The 16,698-nt window shown below is 39.7% G+C and overlaps 1 protein-coding gene across 1 annotated transcript in view; it reads left to right on the forward strand.

Moving 5' to 3' along the window:
• The window catches only part of macrod1 (mono-ADP ribosylhydrolase 1), a gene marked incomplete at its 3' end in the record, with an annotated part of 107,569 nt that overhangs the window by 52,192 nt on the left and 38,679 nt on the right, over positions 1–16,698 (forward strand). The window contains exon 4 of the mRNA XM_010782978.1: positions 10,476–10,505. Within this exon, the coding sequence (XP_010781280.1) occupies positions 10,476–10,505 (30 nt within the window). The remainder of the gene's footprint in view (positions 1–10,475; positions 10,506–16,698) is intronic.

Consider the following 16,698-nt stretch of genomic DNA (forward strand, 5'->3'; position numbering starts at 1 on the left):
GTGCGCGTGCATGTGTGTGTTCTGGGGGTACTCTACTGTGGCTCTGAGCTCTGTTACAGGGGTTCAGCAGGTCACCACGGTCCAGCAATTACCGACTACTCAACAAGCACTGACAGGTGCGCGCACACACACACACACGCACACGCACACACACATATAGGTTGACACACACACACACACACACACACACACACACACACACACACACACACACACACAAACTCAAAAATGACACACTGACTGTATGGGGGCCGCCTACATTTAGGGCTGGGCCTGTGAGCCAGTTGGGGGCCCTTTAGATAGTAAATGAGTGCTCTTCAGTTCTTGAGGGGAGGGATGAGGTATACTAGGCAGTAAAGTAGAAAAGGGGATCTATATGTTGGAGTCAGGTTGAGTTTTAATTCGAACATACAGGCACTGACATCAGGCTCTAGGCTGACAGGACGGGAGAGTATGTTCTCTGCTAATGACTGGGAGTCCACACTGGTTCAGCTGATGTTGATGCGTTTTAATACAGTCTTTGTGACCAATGATTGTTTTTATTTGCGTAAGAGGCACACCTCACAATTAATTTGCATTTATTACCTTCGGGCAGTTACCGCAGCTTAGCCCGTAAGGTGCTGCATACACAGCATTATTAAATGTAGCTTTCACTGGAACATGGGTGCAACAAAACAAACCTTTACTCCAAACTAACACACACAGGTACACAGATTTATGTGCTCATCAGCACACAGCATCAGAGGGCTCGTGCGGGCCCCTCGGGGCCACGTTACGGGTGCAGCTGCACCACCAGCACCCTCTGGCGCTCTTCCAGAGACGGCTTCCCAGGAAACAGTCCGATTCAATTTAAGCCACTCTCATAGTCAGACCCAGAGTCACAGTCTGAATGAGACATTATTAGAGTAGAAGCTAGAGCTTGGCCTATACTGCATTTTTGAATAAGCATCTGATATCATTATTTTTTAAGTTGAGAGGACATATTAATACCTTGGCCGATATTCAATTTGACACACAAATAGAACACAAACACATTTTTTTTGGTGGATTGTGACCGTACATTTTGCAGTTTCGAAAAACAGTCACTGCTTTTGCTATAATGGTATCACTGCTCTAAATACATCATATACTGTATATCCACCAATACTAATATAAAGTCATATTTTTTCATGTCTTCCAACTGTTTTGTACATTATCAGTTGTTGTTCTGTATCAAAGAAGTATTCATTCATCTCTACAGGACTATGATATGGTATTTTGTGCATTGGCTGTTGTATTGCATTACATATTGAGATATTTCCCCCCTATCACACTGATACACGTACACAATCTGACAGTGCTAATTGCACACTGTTATAATTCAGGATAATTTTCCTTTCTTTTTTTACGTAATGAAAAATAGCATTCATATTCCTACAGGAACTATGAGTGTGTCAGCGGTAAATTACTGTAATTTATGGTCTAGTTATCCCTCATGCTATCAGCCTAATAGCCCTGTGCAGGCAATTATTGTCTATTTAAATTAGGGTAAAGCATGTTACTTACTTAATCCCTTCAAATTGCAATAAAACCCATACATGTAACCAACACCTGAAAAGGAAAATAATGAATAGCATAAAGGTGCAAAATGAGTTATAAAAAGCAGTTTGTTGATTTAACCTTACAATAAAATATGATTTTATTCTGTATTCATGTCCTACCTTTTTATATACTTAATAAGAATGATGCAATAAACAGGGTTGGCCAAAAGTTTAATTAATATTTAACGATCTATATAAAAATGCAGAACATTTGCATGGATAATTACACTGATTGTAAAAACCAGACCACAGAAAGCGATATAAAGCTTTTATCACCAAGCTGTCCTCTTCCTCATGCATGTTGTTCATATTGGTTGATCCTTTTCTGAAGGTTCTTACATGAGGATAAATCTTTTTTTTCTTTACCTATTGTGTTGTTAAAGGTTTAGAAGGCGAGCAAAACCATAGATGTCTGGTCTTCTGAGGCTGCACGTTTAGTGATGTTTATAAAGAAAGAGAAGACAGTCAGGCAACAGGCTGACATCACCTGCCGTTGTGTTGCTTTGTGCTACAGTACTTAGTCTTCTGTACGAATATTGCTATTTACTAAATGTTTATAGAATCTTGAGCAATTCAATCAACCAATATGTGTGCTATTAGAAAAGGAGGAATCACTCAGCCTTTTCTTTTTTAATTGGGCGGGTGATCCAATATGATGTTTCTTAGACTTGGAGAAGTCAGCTACTGAACCACTGAGTTATTAGTTAGTTGTTATTTTGTGTCTAGGGTTATAGAAGTTGTATATGTTGTAAAAATTAACTTCTCCAGCTCATAGACAGCTCACTGACATTATTTAAATCAAATATATTCCAAAACGAATTATCAAAATAAAGATGCAACAATACTGCAACACATACTTCTTAAAAACAACTTCAGGTAGTGTTAGGAACTTGGGACTACAACTATGTATTTTTGATTTAAAATGCCACTTCTGAATTTATTTATTAATCAGTTGTGCATTGTAAAATCAAATGCTAATCCCAAATCAGAAAAGCTCTCATTTATGTCAGTATTGTGTGGTCTCAACAAAGGCTTAAAAACTAAACAAATGAGTGATGGTATTCATTTTGTCTTAATTTATTTTAATATAATACTAATTTTAGTATTAGTTAATATAAAGAAAAAACAATATTCCTTCAGTTGTCAATCAGATGTCCAAGCCTGTCTATAATAATAATAATAATGATACATTGATTTCTGTGGCACCAAATCACTGAGTTTCTCTCTCTTATGGTTTCAGTTTTTACTTTGGACTTGTTGAGGGAGTACACACACTGTAGCCAGCTGTTGTAGAAACACAAGTAACAGGAGGGTTATAGCAGGGGGAAAAAATCAGAAAAACCAAACCTTCATTTGTCCATTTTCCACCACATCCCTGCTCGTTTGCATCAAGTTGGACTCTGGTCAACTTTTAAGTGTCTAAGCTGTTTAAGATCTATCCCTTTTTGTTACTTTTTTCTTAGCATTAATTAGAAGTGATCTGCTTTGTGTCGTAGTGTTTCCGCAGGTCTGAACGTTTGCAAAGGAGCTAATGAGCAACATTAGGCTCATCACATGTCAATTAAAAATGTAACTATCACACCAGCTCAGCTCTAATAAATACACACTCTGCTCAAGGGTTATTGTTCAGCCTCACTTGTAGTTTCTTTCAGAGCGCCATCACAGAGTCAGAAACGTCAAGATGTTTGTGTTGTTGGGATGAAAGAGTGTTTATCTGTGTTCGTAACGTTACAGTCACAGCCTTGAGGTAGAACACAGGCCTTTTAGATCATGGTGGGTGATAACAAAAGCACATGCACAGGGAGACTCTGGAACTACATTTGCTGAAGGGCAAAGGAAAGCCAATAAAGCAAAAATACAAGTAGGAGCTGCAAAAAAGAAAAATATCTTGAAATGGAAAAAGGTATTTAAAAAAAATCCTTTTAGCCTTTTATTAATTATGAATCCCTTAGTCGATCCATCTAGGAAAAACTTTGAGTTAACTCTGTCCTTAACTGCTGCACAAATGTTCTACTCGTCTTTCTTAATTCTGTTCAGATTCTTCTTTCTTTGATGAAAAGTTATGTTTTATTTCATCCTAAGGATCAAGTTTCCACTAATACTTTCCACTCTCCTACAGCGTATACGTATCTTTGTTCTTTACAGAGCACTAGCAAATTGATTGGCGTTCTCTAGTCGACAGCCCAAATGATGGCTAGAAATTAAATGCCTGAAAGAGGTATAATTGTGGTTGGGGCGAGTAAGTAGAGGAGAGAGAGAAAGGGAGGGATGGAAAGTGAAGCTGGAGAGGGAGGAATACACAAACAGGTTGCACTGGGGCCTGGGGAATAAGGGGGAGAGGCGCGTAGAGCAGAGAGAAAGAAAAATAAGATGGAGGGCTGCAGAAAGCAAAGACAGAAGGCTGGTTTAACTTAGAGCTTCAAGTTAAGGATATTTTATCTTGTTATCATTACCAACAACATCATTGCTATTGACGCACACACACACACACACACACACACACACACACACACACACACACAGTCTGCGTTCTTGAGGGGAGAGGGCGCCACGATTGTATGTACCTCCGATATGTCGAAAGAAAAGAGAATAACCGTAATCTGCAGATTAACCTTAGTGATTATGGCTCGGCCTATTTATTTCGCACCGATTCGAGAAGAGTCTCCTGTGGTAATGGCCTCACCCCTTCCCTAGTCCCACTATTCAATATAATGTTGATGTATGTCTCTCTCTCTCCCCTCCTCCCTCCGCATTCAACTGTCCCTCCCTCACCTCCTCCTTCTCACCACTCCACAGTCCCCTACCTCCCTCGCCCTCTTCTCTTTCTCCCTCCCTCCCCACTGGCTTCTCACTCACTCCCTGTCCCCTGTCTCCTGTTTCCCATTCTCTCAAACTCCCACCTCTTCCCACCTCTTTCCTCTGCGTCCCTGATTTAAACGGACCCTTTTATTTTGTTGTTTACCTCATATGAAGAGAAGGAGGCCCTCCATTCGTTTAGTGTTACTCCCCCTCTTTGCCTCCTTTCCCCTCCCCCCCTTCCCTCTCGACCGATCTAACTATGTAGTCACTTCCTCGTTCCCCGATTACGTATTTTTTCACAGGTCTCGTGCTCCTGCGTTTCAAAACAATTTTTTTCTACTTTTTTCGTGAGTAAACACCACTCCATTTTTTACTTACAAGTGGTGGAACACACACACACACACACATACACATACACATTACACATACCATACACACACACAGCACGACACACACACACACACACACACACACACACACATTACATATGCACACACACACACACACACACACACACACACACNATAGTGAGAGAAGCCGAGAGAGAGTAATGTCGATACTCAAGGGAAAGTGTTTCACCATCTGTTAAAACCAACATGTACCCTCTACCCTGTTGAGTGTTCATCGTGTGTGTGTGTGTGTGTGTGTGTGTGTGTGTGTGTGTGTGTGTGTGTGTGTGTGTGTGTGTGTGTGTGTGTGTGTGTGTGTGTGTGTGTGTGTGTGTGTGTGTGATTCTGCATAAACATGAGTATTTTGGTGGCTTTCATGCTTTTGTTTCCCCAAAGGGCTCAGAGGCTGTTTTTTCTCAAGCGCCTATGTATCTACACAGAGAACAGCGGTATTACATGTGATCATTGATAATTCATCACAGCACTATTGTACCTTACATAATAGGATTTTAATAATTATATAATCCCATGAATAAAGATTTCAAGAGAGATGAATTTGAAAGGAGGCAATAAAATAAAAAGAATTATTCTGTTCCTGTACCAGTGAAGGTAAAAGTTTTAAATTTAAACTCGCTAGACCTCTGAAATAAAAGAAATAAAATAAAAATAGGATGTGGGAATATATTTTGTGAACTTCCTGTGCAGCAAACCCTGTATGAACAAAAAAAAAGTACTGTTTTTCATACCTACTATGACAAATTATTATTGTAACACTATAAGAATGGTAAGCAGTCCAAGTGTTTAATGCACCTTCCAGGGAGCTGCAGTGAAGTAAAAGCTGAGAAGAGTTATATAATTGTTTAGGGTACAGTATACTTCAAACAACGTGACGTCTGACCACGTCTTAGGCAAGAGCTCAGTGTCTTTTGCATGTCTTCGTTGTCTTGATTCATTAAATCGTACAACAGTGCACGCTGTACAATCCTCAAAGACATCCATTGTGTTGAACTCGTTTTAAAGTGAAGGAAAGATAGGTTGGTGGATGTAATCAGTCACGTACATTTTTACCCACATTCCTGATAGATTGCTTTGTAAAGTGAGCTGTAATTCCACAATATGTATTTCTGTTACCTTCTGTTCTCATAGTCTTTCAAACCCTGGTGCAGTGTTGAAAATCTATTACTCAAACCTTACTTCTAGGATTGTATTTCACTGTCTCACCGGTGCCCGCAGCATCACCTTCCCACCAACGCATTTCTTTTCCGTTCTGCTGGCCATGTCCTGGGTTTCTGGGGCCTTTCTGTTAACATTTCGTGCAATATTGTCCTTATTTCTGATGAAAGCTGTCCAAACACAGACAGTGTCACCTCTCACTGTGACATTTCCAGCAGCTACAAAGGAGTAGAAAAAATATTTCAGCAATCTAAAACATCCGTTACCGCCAGCCCTTGGTTGTCAGTCCTTCAGATGGAAAGAGAAGGTCTACGTTTCACAAACCATTTTGCAGCAACCGCTCATCAGTTTTACAGAGAGAAATCCATCGCCGCAGAGGCAGAGATACAGATTTCTACAAGGCAGCCTGAGTAATACAGAAGGCAATACAGCCATAAACCATTTTGTGTTTTGAGTGGAGGGTTTCACTAGCACTGTGTGATTGTGCTCACTGGGCTTTACTGCAATGACATCGAAAAAAATGTGTGACATAAACTGACATACATGTACTGTAGACAAGACAGGAAGTAGGGAAGATAATGAAAAATACATTTCCACAAGATCAATCCTGAATTGCATTTACCGTCATAATCTGGCACATAACAGTAAAAGCATCCATGGGTATATTTTCAAATTTAAAGTGCACTGAAGGAACCCCTTAGTGCTTTCCTCCTGGTCAGGATTTATCCACCCGGTCCAACTGTGACAACATTTTGAGTCTCTTTACCAAGTGTGATGCGACCGCTGGTCCCACATTACCATCTCTGTCATTTGCTCAAAACGTTCCCGGACCCCAACTTTCTAATCCTGTTTGAAGTGAAATTGCCATAGTTGTGCTGGAGTTGGCTGCACGAGCTCTCCATAGGGTCCAAAGTTAGCCCACCCATAACATGTGCTTTACTAGGTGGAGATCTATACATCACTAGAATAAAATAGGTTGCAAATGTCTATCTCCTCATATCTTGTCTTAAATATTTGTCCTTGCTAATGTTGCAAATTGAGCTGCTGTGATGGAAGAACATTTCAGACTTGATATGACTAACTTAAAAGTTTGCTTCAAACTGTTTACGAGCAGCCTAACCCTAATCTGTGGTCAAGGGACGTGTGCGTCTGATGTCGCTGAGGCCGGGAAGAAGAGGCTATTTTAAATGTTTTGTTACCAAACTGTATCAACAAAGATGAGTTATTCCTAAATATTTACACTCATTAATTACCAGTGTAACTGTTACATAGCTTACTCTACCAAATGGCTAACAATAGCATGCACATGACATTTGTAGATTTCTGTCTTGACATCTGACCAAAACTCTTATTTATAATGGTATCAATTTGGAAGATACAATTCACAAAAATAACCCAAAGTACCTCAAATCCTTAGACCTAATGTTGGGAAAATACTGAATGTACTCTTCCAATATCAGAGTAGCACATGATAACAAAGGCCCAACTGTAACTATGTACATGATGGGATGTATGATTACCTAGAAGAGCATCAGGACACACTGTTTTAGGAATATGCTAAGCTATGTGACAACGATTAACATGATGATTCCGCCTCTATGGAGATAGGCATATGACTGTCATATGTATTCCTTACGTGAGCCATAGCTAATCTGAACTAATCATTGAATACTGCTTTGAACCGGTATTCTTGCATCTTGTAACACCCTCTCTTTATACAAGCATCTGAAGGAACTAATCGTACCAAATTCTCTGTGTGTGATGACTACTTCCATTCTTGCAAGGATAATAAATACATGTATCCTGATATTGAAACTCAAGCCGGTGACGAGTGAGATTTCTCTAACACTTAATAACCAGATAGCATCTGTTGAATATTCCCTCTCATTTTAAACTGCATGAATTCTACATACCCTAAAACACACGTACTTTCTCATATATGTTGATGGAAATAAAACAAAGTAATACATGGATTTATGTAGATATGATTAGATTTAGTAATGTGTATATCCTTGGGCAAGACACTTTTCCGCATTTTGCTCCTGTGGGTAATGTCCACAGTAATGACTCTTACATGTCTAATATGTGTAATGTGTAATTGTAAAGCGCTTTGAGCACCTGTAAAAGCGCTCTAATAAAAAATGTAATGCATTATTTTTATTTATTTTTTATTTTTGGCAGATATATTACAACTTTTTGATCCTAATGTGACTTTTTACATGATGTGTTACTTTTGATTGGACAGATGTTTGCTATAAACTGATATACAAACATCCATCTAATTAAGACCTTCATCTAAAATGTTGTAAATCCCTGATACTATCTTAAGAAGTATTTTAAAGATACAAACCTCCAGCACGATATGAATTACAAACAGCTGGTGTCTCCCAGTCCCGGTGTTACCACTGTGGTAACTGTGCATGATGCATCGTCTCTCCTTCAGGCAGTTTCCCTTCCTATAAATGAGAAACCTTTCACCAGTCAGATGGCCTTGGGCGTGTTAGTCAACATGGACATATTTAACAATATGGAATATCACTCTTATACGGCCTGCAGCTAAACAGCAGAGGTAGAATGGGAGACCTAATGGAGACATTTTATTGTCTGGTCTTTTACATCTGAATGAGCTTTATTTCAGTTCTCAGTAAGATCTATCAGCTCTTAAATAAGATGTGCACTTGAAATCCCCTCACTCATTCACATTAAATAACTTCCTCTTTTTCAGCTCATGCTGTATTGAGCTGCACATACTCAAACTGAGTGGAGATATTTACTTAGGGAGATGTCAGTGAGACATATGCAGAGAAGGCTAGTGTGTTTAAAGGCTGCAATTAAGTGGGGTTTACCATTAATGAGGCAGTGGGGGATGGTGAAAATGTTGAAGAATAGAGGATTCTTTTGAGGGAAAGACAGCTTGGGGATTTAGTCTTTTTTCCTCTTTTTAAAGTTGCCTGATGCACCATCTGAGTGCGTGTCCAATTGGCTCAATGCCGGCAAACAGTAACTTAAATAAGAAAAGTCCCCTGTGTGTTTTGAGGTAACTTTGTAGCTGTCCCTCCCAGGCAGATTATGTGCTTATCAGATTTTCCTAACATGGTCACAGCAACCACAAATTTGATCCACGAGCAGGGAAAGAATTGGAAAACATGATTTTTATGAGTTTATGGTCAGGTTTGAGTTTTCTGAAAGCTCTGCAGATCCCCCCAGGCTAGCACTGCTGACTTATGAATATGTGGGTGAGAACAACACTTGGAAATTGCACATTTCAGAAGCTGCAGAAGCCTACCTTATCACCCAGTAATTCACACTATTTACACATGTGCAGTGACTTGATTCCTGCAGGGAAGATAATGGTTTGTTGCCAGCCATGGCTACGAGTATTACATCTCGACTTTTCTCTCTTTAAAAGAGCTTTACATTTTTTTTTATTGAATTTAAGCTACTATCACCTCCTTGTTATCCTTGGTATAAAGTCCCTGTATGATCTACTTGAAGACAAATTGAACCGTTTTATCTTCCTGTTTAGTCGCACAGAGTTGTTTATTTTCCTTTGGACTACAAGCTCAGCATGAGTTATTTTTCATTAGCTTTGCAGTCAGTGGAGCTATTCTTCTCAGTCCTCATCGACGGGACTCAGAGCCTGCTGCTTCTCGTTCTACCATCTAATCACGGAGTTACACCTGCAATGCCAGGTGAATGCAATTAATCGCTGCTTGGCAAACCCAGCGGCACTGTGAGCCCTTGGGTTGGGAACCACTCTTGTTGAGCGATGCTGGCACCAATAACAAATCATGCTCCCAAGGACAAATGTGGAGACGTTTCCTCCAGCCAGTAAATATAAACAAAAGTTATTTCAGTACACAAAACTCAACCAATTAGACTTGATTAAGCCTTTGAGATCAGAGATTCTGAACATCACACCCACGCATCAGTGCAAAAGAATGTTCTGAACTCAGCTTTAAATAAATACAGTGATGAGGTGCGGTGGATGATGATGTTTTTTTAACCCTCTGGTGAAAGGTCAAGGTAGTACAGAGCATTTTAACACTGATTGGTGATTTCTCTTTTGCAAACAGTAATCAAAACTACCACCTTTACCACACGGCATCACTACTGACATGTTCAGACATGTTTGTTTCATTATTTCATTAAACTGATGATTATGTATTATATTAAAAAATGTCTTTTTTCTGCTCATCACAAGTTCTTACAGTCCAAGTTGATGTTCACATGTGCTGGCTAGCAGATATGCATTAAACATTTACACAATCGTAATATCAGGTGTTTAGTATTCTTGAAAACCATCCAGTTAATCAGTTTTCAAAACATTATAATAATTAACTGTTTGTTTAAGTAATTAATAGCTTTAGCTCTAAATTGATGTTTTTACACTGATTTGATGTAGTATAACCTTGACTTCAGCTGTGCCCATTTAACATTTTGAATAATTGCATGTACGTCCACCAGTTGATACGTAGTTGTTTTCAGACATGTTTGTTTCATGAGTATTTCTTCTTTCTTGTCTCTCTTTCAGCCAACAAGACTCTGCTCGGAGGAGGTGGAGGTAAGTCACAACCTGTCTGATCCATCGGCTGTGTGTGTTTAGATTTGCTGGCAAGATACTTGTCTCCCTCAGTTCATATTATCGGTATAGCTTTGTGGTGCAAATAGTCCTGGACAATCAATTATTTTAATCAGATGATGCAGTGCAACGTGCTAACTAAAGAGAGTGTGTATGTATGTGTGTGTTTCTGTGTCGTATAAGTGGTGTTTGTCTTTGTATTGGAGCAGGTAGCTCTTTGTTGTGGCAGGTGTTCAAGGTGGGTTTGCATGCTGCGCTGTGTGTCTGTAGGCCTGTGTGTCTGTGTGTGAGTGTGTGAGCACAGGTGCAAAGTCCATACTTCATCATTTACGAGTGTGGAGTGCTGTGGATATAAACAGCCATTTTTCAATGTATTGTTGACTCAGTGCTTTGGTGCGTGCGTGTGATGTCGGACGTCAACGTTTAATCGATACTTGTAATAAATCTGTAAAGCTAATGCAGCAACCACATTCACTAAAACATGTACACACACATACATGCTCCTTTCCAGCTGTGTGTTTGTTAATGCTTGCAAATTTGGTTGATGGTGTTTTTGGTGGTGGTTATCTTTTTCTTCATTTGGGCAAACAGCTCTTAACCATTCAGACCAGCTGACTTACACTGTCATTTTACCCTTCCAATTTGTATGTTTGTGTGGATGTGTGTGTGTGTGTGCGCACTTGCACATGTTTCGGCTTTCCAGTCTCCATGGTGACATATTCACTGTAGTGGCACACCTGTATATGTGCATGAGAAACCGTATATGAGTTAATCACAGAGCATTTGCGTGCCTCTAAAAGTGCATTTGCTTGCCTAAAGTGTCTTATTGAAGCCGTAAGTTCTAAGCATCTACACACACACACACACACACACACACACACACACACACACACACACACACACACACACACACACACACACACACACACACACACACACACACACACACACACACACACACACACACACACACACACACACACACGGGCTCCACCCTTAACGATATACACCAGCTGAGCCTCAAGCCATAAAAATGGACTGCTTCACACATGGCACCCACTACATGCAGTCAAGTAGCTCGAGATCTACAGCATCGTTTGATGTTGTCCTGAAGTCTCTGATGGCTCTACAGAGACAGATGGTTTCTAGAGAGGCTGTGAACGGTGTTCGCGTCAGACTATGTTAATTTAATGAAAAGCATGTTAACATTGGTTTATTCATTTATAAAAATATATTCAGTTGAATGAAAACACAATAGCTGTTTAATTCTGAACATTTGTCCAACGATGGGTTAGTAGAGGTTCTAACAACCAACCATCTAAATACTTTTTTTTATCCATTTCTCTCCGTCACTCTTTACCAGTTTGTCTCTGGCTCAGTTGATTTCTCTCATCTCTATCTTAATGTTCTTATTTCCCTTGTGCTGTCTCTCTTTTCAGCCCCGTCCTTAGGGGTTTGCCAAGGCAGATAGAGGCTACAGTAGTTGTTAATTAGAGAGAGAGGTAAGCTTAGAAACAAGAGGAAGAATTGAGTAAACAGGAGAGACGAGGGGAGACTGGGGTGAGTGTGAAAATACAAAAGAGACAAAAAGGAATAAAGGTCCAATAGATAATATACAGATGCAAGGGGCTGAGTAGAAATCTATCACAGAAGAATATTCTTAACACATCTCCAGTGTCGAGGTCACAATCTGCACTGAGTAACCAAGAATACATTCTTCCAGCTGTTTTCATTGGAGCTGAGACAACAAAGGTCTTTACAGTGCTTTTCTACTCTCGAGGGTACCTGGGTAAATGTCATTCAGTTAGATCAAACGCACACCTGCCGACTTTGTTTTCTTCAATCCGGAGCGGCGCTGAGCTCCAGCGGCACATCAACAACAAACTCAAGGACAGGAAATTAACATTTTTTTATGACCACTGGCTACAATTGCTCATTTATCTAGAGCTTATCTACCAATACAACGTTTCACTGCTTTGATTGATTTTCCAAATAGTAACGAAATCCCAGATGATGATCAGTGGTTCAGTCAGCCAGACAGTTGCTTCATATAAATACATATGTTTTTGATTTGAGAATAAATGCCTATGGAATTGGTGGAGCCAGGACTCACACTTTGAAGCATGTATCTGGTTCTCCTTCTAGGTCACCATATGTCAGTAATGTACCTTTGGGATGCGTGGTGCATTGAAGTGTTTTTCCACAGGTTTGTGGCCTGCACAGAAATCTCCTCTACAGTATATAGGGAAGAGCTGAACCTATTAAACATATTTCAAGCCAACATAAACCATTTTCAGGGATGAAAAGATCATGTTTCACTGTTGAAGTTGTACTTTTTTTATAATAATGAACTTGATCTGTTGCCTCTCAAGGGCCCCTCAGTAGCACAAAGGAGGTAAACAAGCACCCTTTAAAGAGCCTGTGACAGCCTCCTAACAACTGTTGTGCAATGAAATATTGGGCTACTAGTCATCTCGAACCGTCAGTTAGGAGGCTGTCACAGGCTCTTTAAAGGGTGCTTGTTTACCTCCTTTGTNTTAATTTTGAACGTGTCTGAGAGCTCATATGAGGCTGAAGGATCGGTTTATTTTGTATCTGTTAGAAGTTTAGGAATTAGGTGCGTCAATATGGGCGATCATACGGTCATGTAGCCAGTGGTGGACTGGGACTAAAAATCAGCCCGGGACTCTCGACCGGCCCACTTCGGTACCGCTAGTAAGTTGTCAACGGGGGGAGTGGGGGATGTGCTAGTGACTTATCCGACCGGCCCACTTCGGTACCGGCCCATCGGGATTCGTCCCGATGGCCAGTCCGCCACTGCACCCAGCCCAGCCCACGTAAACTGTCAACGGAGGGAGCCTCGCTGCTGGGGGAAACGGTGGACCTAGTGTCCCGATCGGAGTGGGAATAATAATAATAATAATAATCCGTGCATTTTATCCATTAATTTCACCAACATTGTGGTAAAAAAAAACACACGTTTAATCCATGTTGGTGTACTACAACTACAAAAAGCATCGGTTTGTTTTCTCATCAGGAAATGCAGACCGGCTCAAACAAACGATTTTTAAATCATCATCCTCACGATAATTTAATGTATTATATGTTCGCCGAATTGACATGAAAGCACTAATAAATGTAGTTTCATCCACTTGAGTTTACAACTACAAAAATAATCGATTTGTTTTTATATCACATCCGACGGGAGGAAATTCAGCAGCTCTCATTACCGAATTTTATCCTAATTTAATCATCATCTTCACCACGATCATTTATGTTTATGTTCGCCGAATTGACATGAAAGCACTGACAAATATGAATATACTGTAGTCAACTTCATTAAAACGTTATTAACGTGCCTAAACTCAGTAATTCACCATTTCTACGCATGACAACACACTTTGTCCATGTTTGGTTCTCTCGCCGCACAGTGAAGCGTTCCCGCATTGACGTCACTTCCGGCTTCCCCCAAAACTTCAAAATGAGTCGAAGGAATTTGCCTGCAATGTTCGAAATTATTGATATTTATCGGAACGGTATCGCACCTTCTTTTTTAAACGGTTCGAGATGACTAGTAGCCCAATATTTCATTGCACAACAGTTGTCGGGATGCTGTCACAGGCTCTTTAAACTGTCGCACTTTCTGTTGTTTCTATCGCGCATTGACGGTATGAAAGGGTCTGTGCCGGAAATATCAAACATTTAATAAAAGTGAAAAACAATGAACAAGACTTAACGTATTAATAATAATTAATTATATTTATTCCGTTTGGANTCAAAATACAGATTTTTTCAAAAAATTTAAAAATACTGACTTTTTCTCAGAATCTCAAAGTGTAGACATTTTCCTCAAAATTCAGACTTTTTCTCAAAATTCAGACTTTATCTCAAAATGCAGACTTTTTCTGAATAAAATCTCAAACTTTTTCTGAATAAAATCTAAAAATTCAGACTTTTTCCTCAAAATTCCGATTTTTTCTCAAAATACTGTTTTTTTTCTCAAAATACTGACTTTTTCTCAAAATGTCAAAATACTGACTTTTTCTCAAAATTTCAAAATACTGACTTTTTCTCAAAATTTCAAAGTACAGATTTTTTTCTCAAAATACTAACTGTTTCTCAAAATCTGAAAATACTGACTTTTTCTCAAAATCCGGACTTTTTCTGAATACTTATTTTTAATAATCATTCGTTCCCGGCTTGATCTTTGTTGTCATGTCACTCTGATATTGGAAGAGGACATTCAGGATTTCCCCAACATGTATCATCAGAGACTTCAAGCTCCAGAATCAGACAGGAGACATTTGAAACGGTTCGGATAAAACACAAAAATTACTCGACTTCCTTTTTAAATAAAGCACATTTGAATAACATCAAATCAAATAAGTGCACATTCAAGGTATTGAATAAGAAGGCAGTGATAACATTAATGAATTGATTGTTACTGTCTCAAGCCGACCGCCTGTGGTAATGTGGAAACCCCGTTAGCAGGCGGACCATACTGTGAATACGTTAATCAACAACAACAAACCTCACTAGACAGCTACTATAAATAACAACATCATGCTTTTATAGATTTCCCCCCCCCTCCTTTGACAAATAAAACCTTTGAATCTCGAGTCTAGCTAGCACAACACAACAAACGTAAGCTACCCACTTAACAAGCAAGGGACAGTTAGCTTTTATTATACATTACATTACATTTAGCTGATGCTTTCATCCAGAGAGACCAAACTGTAAAGATTCAAACTCAAAACAACAAGGACATTGCAGATATATTCACTTCAAGCTAGATATTAAATACATGCTTTTACTGATTTGTTTTCGCCCTGCTTTGACCCCGTTTCTTGGACAGTTTGGTTATATTCTTGGATAGCGTTTAATGGCCTCCAGCTGACAGCAGCCCCTCCTCCTGACCTCAGATCAGTGTGTGGAGGTAACGTCGCTCACTGAGAACATCAAGGAGCAGATTCCAGATCCTCCTCCAGCTGATGGATGAGATAATGAGAGCCAGGCCCCCCATGTGTGAAACACGCAAGATTTATCACAGTGTAACCTCCCCATTGTGTGTGTGTGTGTGTGTGTGTGTGTGTGTGTGTGTGTGTGTGTGTGTGTGTGTGTGTTCGCCCTGCTGGGGGTTGCAGGCTACTCGCCAGGCAAGCACATCGCCAATTATCACTTCCCAGTCCCCCTCTCCCCAACAGAGTCAGTCAATACAGAGCCTGTGAGGAAGGCATGATAGCACCTGAACTAGACGCCTGCTTAGCTGGCTGCTTACTGGTCTTTAGAGGCCAAAACACTCATTTATAGCACCTTTCTGTCTCCATCCATCCTTTTTATTCTGCTTCCTGTCTGAAGCATTTATCTCCTTCCCCTTTGTCTTTAGCCTCCCTCATTTCCTTCACCTACACACCCTTTTTACACTTGATCCCCTTCCAAACCCATTTCTCTTTGTCCAACTGTGCTTTTCCATTCCCTGTCTCATCTGTCTGTCTCTGTGCGAGTCTCTTCATAGTTTTTTTTATTATCTCGGTCCCATCAAGTATTCTCCAGAAGACCAGGCTTCAGCATAAAAAACGTTGATGTGATATTTTGTATGGTAATGAAGGTTAAGTAATGAATGCTGTTTTTTTTATGGAATTTAGTTTGACACTTCCTAAAAGATATTTTTTTGTGTCTAGTTATATAAAGACAATTCATGGCCGATTCATTATAATCTGTTGATGTCTTTTGGTGGCATTAGATGTAGCCAATTATGGCTGATTGTTGAGTAGTTCAGATACAACATTTGCATGCACCGGACTCAGTGGAGTGTGAACAAGTATCCTTTGACACTGCAGTGATGCTAATTTAGTTTAGTTTGGGCTTTCCCAGTCCCTGCTGTCTAAATGAGGAATACATCAATACCCATGAATGTATATAGCATTGTGTAGTGCCAATATGAGTCTGATTATTATCTCTAAAGGGAAATGGATTTCAGTAAATAACACAAACATATCTTTAAAATTCTAATCATCTAATTAGAGATGCACTTTACAACAAAATACTCACTTTCTTTTTCTGCAGTTAAAGGTGGGGTAGGTAATTTTGGAGAAACCAGCTCGAGTGCTCTAGAATTTGAAAATACACAGCCGCAAAAAATCTGCCACTTCCTTACAGAGCCCCTCCTCCAACA

Source organism: Notothenia coriiceps, unplaced genomic scaffold, assembly GCF_000735185.1.
Source record: "Notothenia coriiceps isolate Sejong01 unplaced genomic scaffold, NC01 NC01_scaffold00024668, whole genome shotgun sequence".
NCBI classification, from domain to species: Eukaryota; Metazoa; Chordata; class Actinopteri; order Perciformes; family Nototheniidae; genus Notothenia; species Notothenia coriiceps.